Source organism: Pseudorasbora parva, chromosome 2 (assembly GCF_024679245.1).
Source record: "Pseudorasbora parva isolate DD20220531a chromosome 2, ASM2467924v1, whole genome shotgun sequence".
NCBI classification, from domain to species: Eukaryota; Metazoa; Chordata; class Actinopteri; order Cypriniformes; family Gobionidae; genus Pseudorasbora; species Pseudorasbora parva.
Genome location: NC_090173.1, coordinates 37,362,051 through 37,368,194, shown reverse-complemented (window position 1 = coordinate 37,368,194; position 6,144 = coordinate 37,362,051). Strand labels below are relative to the sequence as shown.

The window sequence follows — 6,144 nt, the reverse complement described above, 5'->3', positions numbered from 1 at the left end:
TGTGTGTGTGTGTGTGTGTGTGTGTGTGTGTGTGTGTGTGTGTGTGTGTGTGTGTGTGTGTGTGTGTGTGTGTGTGTGTGTTTCAAACTACCACAAACTTTGCTGGACTGATTTTGTTTTAGATTGGGCAGTTTGAGCTATACACCAAAACTCTTTTATTATTAATAACTAAAATTATTATTATATAGCCTGTATTAAATCACTTGGGAATGTGATAATTATACCTACTGCATTACATATTTGTAACTCATATTTTATAACGCATTAATTTGCCCATCTGATGTTACCACTGTGATCTGTTTATGTATGTATCAAGAACTTGTTAAAAGTTCCTTCACTTTTATGTATGCAGTATACTGTGCTATTATTTATAAGCACAGTATATGTGCATATATAGCCTACAGTACAGGCCAAAAGTTTGGACACAAATTTATAATGTTTTTGAAAGAAGTTTCTTCTGCTCATCAAGCCTGCACTTATTTGATCAAAAATACAGAATTATTTTTTAATATTGATATATTATTACAATTTAAAATATTTTGTTTACAATTTATTATACTTTAAATTATAATTTATTTCTGTGATGCAAAGCTGAATTTTCAGGATCGTTATACTCCAATAGTGTCACATGTGACATCCAGTCTATCACATGATCCCTTCAGAAATCATTCTAATATTCTGATTTATTATGTGTTGGAAACAGTTCTGCTGCCTATAATATATTTAAAAAGGTTCAAAAGAACTGCATTTATTCAAAATAAAAACATCCTTGCAGAATAAAATTATTGATTTATTTCAAAAAAAAAGAAAGGAAAAAAATGACTGACCCCAAATTACTGATCAGTAGTGTATATTGTTGTTACAAAATACATAAAACATTTGTTTCGTTTTCTTTTTTTTTCTTTTTATTCATCAAAGTATTATAAAAAGTATCTCAGGTTACGAAAAAATATTAAGCAGCAGAACTGTTTCCAACTTTGAAAATGAATCATCATATTAGAATGATTTCTGAAGGATCATGTGACACTGAAGACTGGAGGAATGATACTGAAAATTCAGCTTTGCATCACAGAAATAAATGATCATTTAAAGTATAATTTAAAGTAGGCCTATATCAATATTACTTTTTTTTTTTTGTATTTTTGATCAAATATATGCAGGCTTAATGAGCAGAATAAACTTCTTTCAAAAACATTACAAATATTAATGTGTCCTGTACTATATATATATATATATATAATATATACAAGACAAGTCTCATCAGCGTCGCCCTGGCAACAGATTACAACCACCTGCACGCGATCAGCACGGGCCGGATCATCACAGCTGCAGGCCATCAGGCCTGGGCATAAAAGCCTTCACACTGGGACACCAGTTTGAGCACGATCTCCATGCAGCACAACGCTAAAGCTTGTGTCTCTCTCTCTCACCCAGAAAGCAGCCTGTGACGCTCCGGCCACCTCGCCGCACCCACGTCACCGCTAGCACCAGGGCACCCAGAAGGAGGACACTTACAGCACACCTGCACCTTAAATTCACCACGTCTGTCACTGTTTTCCCCAATAAATCCACCCTCTGGGGGTTTTGCACCAATTGCATTGTTGCGTGATCCTTCACCCTGCCACAATATATATATTGTGCGATACGAGATGGTAAAGTTAAACTGGGTGGTAAAGAAGAGGGCCCATCGGGCTTGACGGGGATTCAATCGCTTGGCGTCTCTCAAATAGTCTAGGTTCTTATGGTCTGTGAGTACCAGGAAGGGATGTTGAGCTCCTTCCAGCCAATGCCTCCACTTCTCTAGTGCAAGCTTGATGGCCAGTAGCTCCCTGTTCCCAATATCATAATTTACCTCCGCCAGGCTGAACTTCCGGGAGAAGAAGGCACATGGATGGAGCTTACTGGGCGTCCCCTGCTGTTGCGACAACACCGCTCCCACTCCCGCTCCCGCTCCCGCTCCCGCTCCCGCTCCCGCTCCCGCTCCGGTGGTGGATGCGTCCACTTCCACGACGAATGGCTTGGTTGGATCGGGATGGACCAGGAGTGGAGCGGTGGTGAAGGCTTCCTTGAGGTCTTCGAAGTCCTTCGTGGCCGCTGGGTTCCAGGACAAAGACTTGGGCTTACTGTGCAGGAGGTGAGTGAGGGGGCTGGTGATGACACTGTAATTCTGGATGAATCTATGGTAGAAATTTGCAAAGCCGAGGAACCGCTGGAGCTCTTTGATGGTAGAAGACGTTGGCCAGGTCTTAATGGCGTCCACCTTCCCCTCGTCCATCCGGATGCCACTGCTGTCGATGGAATATCGAAGGAACTGCACTGAGGGCTGATAGAAGGATCATTCTTCGGCTTTGAGATAGAGCTGGAACTCCCTCAGGCGTTGCAGGACCTCCGCAACGTGCCTGCGATAGTCGGCCAGGCTCCGGGAGTAGCTCAAGATGTCGTCGATGTACACTAGGACTGACTTGTGGAGGAACTCCCGGAGCACCTCATGGATGAAGTCCTGGAATACGGAGGGGGCCTTTGCCAGGCCATAGGGCATCACCAAATATTCATAGTGGCCTGTAGGGGTCACGAAGGCGGTCTTCCACTCGTCCCCCTCACATATCCGGATGAGGTTGTACACGCTGCGGAGGTCCAACTTGGTGAAGACAGTGGCACCACAGAGATGTTCGAGCTTTGTCGGGACGAGAGGAAGGGGATATCTGAACTTGACAGTGATTTTGTTAAGTGCTCGGTAATCAATGCAGGGCCGCAAGCCTCCGTCCTTCTTGGCCACGAAGAAAAACTGGATGCAGCAGGGGACGTGGATGGTCTGATGTAGCCCTGATCGAGTGCCTCCTTGATGTAATCTTCCATGGCCTTCTTCTCCGGCAGGGAAAGGGGATTCATCTTTCCCCGGGTCACTGGCTCACCCAGAAGCAGATCGATGGCACAGTCCCATGGCCGATGGGGAGGCAGCTTGGAAGCCCGGTGAGGACAGAATAGATTGTGGAAGCAAGAGTAGCAGGATGGAATGGTAACAGGTTCATGTAGCAGGATGGAATGGTAGGCCTTGTTAATAACTAGTCATTGTTCACTAACTTGTGTTGCTGCTTTTTGTGGTAAATGGTTAATGCCTGGTCTACATTTATAGATTATAGATATAATTTACTTTCTCCCACAATTTCACTCTATTTGCTTTTGACCACTACTATTGGGGAAAGGAAAAGTATATAGATCATAGATCAATGGCTCCTCCAAAGTGGTGTAAAGTGAGAAATTTATGGTCATTTGTTTACAGGTCATTTCATTTAATGCGTTACTAGTATTTTAACATGTCATCTTCCTGAGAACCAAAAAAAAAAGGTTATGTGAATTTAGATTTTATTTTTAATTCCTATTTTATATGTAATATATATTCTACTATACAGAGGACACCAGAACACCTTTATTGAGGAAATTAAAGACAAACAATGGGATTTTATTTTCATTCATCCAATCCATTTATTTTACCCAAACTTTGTATAAAGATTATTTTCAATGTTATGAAAGATATAGCCTAGAATAATTTGATATAGGCTACCATTTAAGGCTATACTTAATGCAATATGTGCATAAACATGGCCATGCCATTTCCTTTCTAATTTGCATTTCAATGTTTTTTGGGAATATATGTAATGTACAAAGACATGTAATAATATTTTCATAATAATGTTTTATAGAATATCAGACATTCTTATGAAAATATTATTACATGTCTTTAATATGTAATATAGAATACTTAAAACTGCGTTGTTAGAGAAATTCGCTAGCCTAAATGTCCTCTACTGATGCCAAACTCTATTTGGGGTCTCGGGGATATTTCTGTCTCGTGCAGTTCCATTTATATTTAGATGTCAATTCCAAAACTTTTTTGCAGCAAGCAATATTGGCCGTCGATTTTATCAATGAATGACTCGAAAGAGCCAAGATGATCACTACAATGTTGCTTGTCAGTTCATCGTGATCGCACACAGTTTCGCTATAAAAATTAAGTTGTCAACATAAATCTCTTACTTACATAGTGGCTTGAGTTTGTTTGTTATTAAGATGTTTCGCGAGTCTGCATTAAGTCCGCACTGAATGAGCTCAATTTCCATAGGCAATTTCGAGTGGTGAGATTCTGATCGCGTTCCAGAGATAAACAACTATCTGTGATTGGCTGCATCACTCACCGCTGCGTCTGTTATTGGCTACACCACTCACAACTGCAAAAACACGCTGTAAAAAATGCATTTGACGCTTTCCAGAGCTCGGACACAAATGTGAAAATCTGCCAAATCTGTTTCCCCAATATTATTACTGTGTCAACTGAGGGTGCTTTTGCTTGCGTTTGAGGGCTTAGCACCTTCTAGCACCCCCGTAGAACCGGTCCTGGATCATACTTACTTTTTAACTTTTTTTGCCAATTGCTTGTAAGCCATCGTGTTTTATTTCTTCCTGGCACCAGATGGGGCTGTCACAGTAACTAACAAAATACAGCTGTTGAAAAAGAAAGATAAATGCTACTACATAGAAATAATTAAATAAAATCCACTGAAACATACTAAACATAGTAGTCTATGTGTATTGCCATTTAAGTTTAAATAATATAGTTAATGAACAGAGGTTAAGTTAAATAGTAACTAGTTAATGAACAGAGGTTAAGTTAAATGGCCTACTAGACTAATGCAAGACACATTTTAAAGCGTATTTATAAAATTGGTAAAATTTTAGACATTTTCTGCGTTCATGCACAGCGGTACATTCATAGTGACTGATACATGATTCATACGCGATGGTTCAAAACGCTTTTTTCCAATATCCACGTACGACACGCTTAGATGATTGGACAGCCAGCACATCGATCAAAATCGCCGCACTGCGATTGGCCTATCGCGCATCCGCCTACTTCACTGGGCGTTTCAATCAACAGAGGAACAAGTCGGGACGCAGGAGACGAGGCGAACAGGAGAGAAAATGGCCGACAGATTCTCTAGATTCAACGAAGAACGTGATTTCCAGGTAACAAAAATAATAATACATGAACTGCACGTATCCGAAACATGCTGGGGCACTGTGTATTTTGGAGAGTTGTGCATTGTACGTTCAGGTGTTATTTGTTTGAGCCTCTGAGCTCGCGCTGCCACTATGACACTAGAACAGCAATATCGTCTAGTTAGGCATTGACAAGCTCGAGACCAGCGAGGTGGCCGTGTCTCTTTCCAGTTTGCTTATACATTTTTAAGGATTTCCAAAACATCAACATGGCCGTTGAAGTTAGAGATGTGTTGTTATTTGACCCCTTGTGTTTGACAGTGGTATGTTGTTAATTTGAGACGCTGGTAGGATGACCGCAGGCTGTACTCGGCCTGGCTCTGAGAGATAAAAGCCTCAGTCAGGAGAATATGAGCAAATATCTCATTGACTAACGGCCACCTGACTCTGATATATGCATGAGTTGTTACAATGTTCTCCATTACTTGTGAAAAGTCAAAATCAAAGGCTGAGTTTTGTAGTTAAAGCTCTTTAATAAAAATAAAACGTGCACTTAATTTACTAGGACGCTAACTTAGCTGTGATATCATGTTTTGTGTCTGCTCGCGGTTGTGACTACTTTAACTTATATGCGAATAATGCAGACATTGTTTGATTTGTTTTTGTCTCAGACTGACTGTTGACCAGCACAATGGCTTGTTTGTACTTTTTGCATACCGTGATTTGCAAGTTATACCAGCTAATAAAACACTTAAATTTCAACGTATGGAGTATTGATGCCCGGACACAATACGATAAAAGAGAACCATTGTTTAATGCGTTATGCTGTTGTCAGATCTGGCAACTTGGTCATTGGAGTGTTGACATGTCACAATAAATATTTTGTGTGGTTATCGAGTGATGCATACACATTTTGTCTGTGCATTTCGTTATTTTATTTTATTTTTTGCTGTAGATGTTATTGGGCAATGCATGAACAATGTTGTTCTTGTCAGGACAAATTATATGTTGCTTGTCATGAGGGTTTCTTAATATAATCCTTAATGGTCCTTCTGGGAAGGCTTCATGCTTTAACTAGAGACTGAGTTCGGTTTGTCCCTCACTGATGAGGCAGATGGGCCATGTTGTCAGATAACAGTTCAGCCTAGA

General features: G+C 40.5%; 1 protein-coding gene across 7 annotated transcripts in view; it reads left to right on the top strand.

Annotated features, from left to right (window-relative positions):
- Positions 1-4,915: 4,915 nt before the first annotated feature.
- Positions 4,916-6,144, top strand: part of gpatch8 (G patch domain containing 8) — a 112,845-nt gene continuing 111,616 nt past the window's right edge. For 3 of the 7 annotated variants that reach the window (XM_067418824.1, XM_067418823.1, XM_067418821.1), the window contains exon 1: positions 4,969-5,022. Coding sequence is in view for 1 of the 7 variants with exons in the window: in XM_067418819.1 (XP_067274920.1) it covers positions 4,978-5,022 (45 nt within the window). In the remaining 6 variants the exon portion in view is untranslated. Of the gene's footprint in view, positions 5,023-6,144 lie in introns of all 7 variants that reach the window. The other 4 variants (XM_067418827.1, XM_067418826.1, XM_067418825.1 and 1 more) reach the window with 2 other exon arrangements.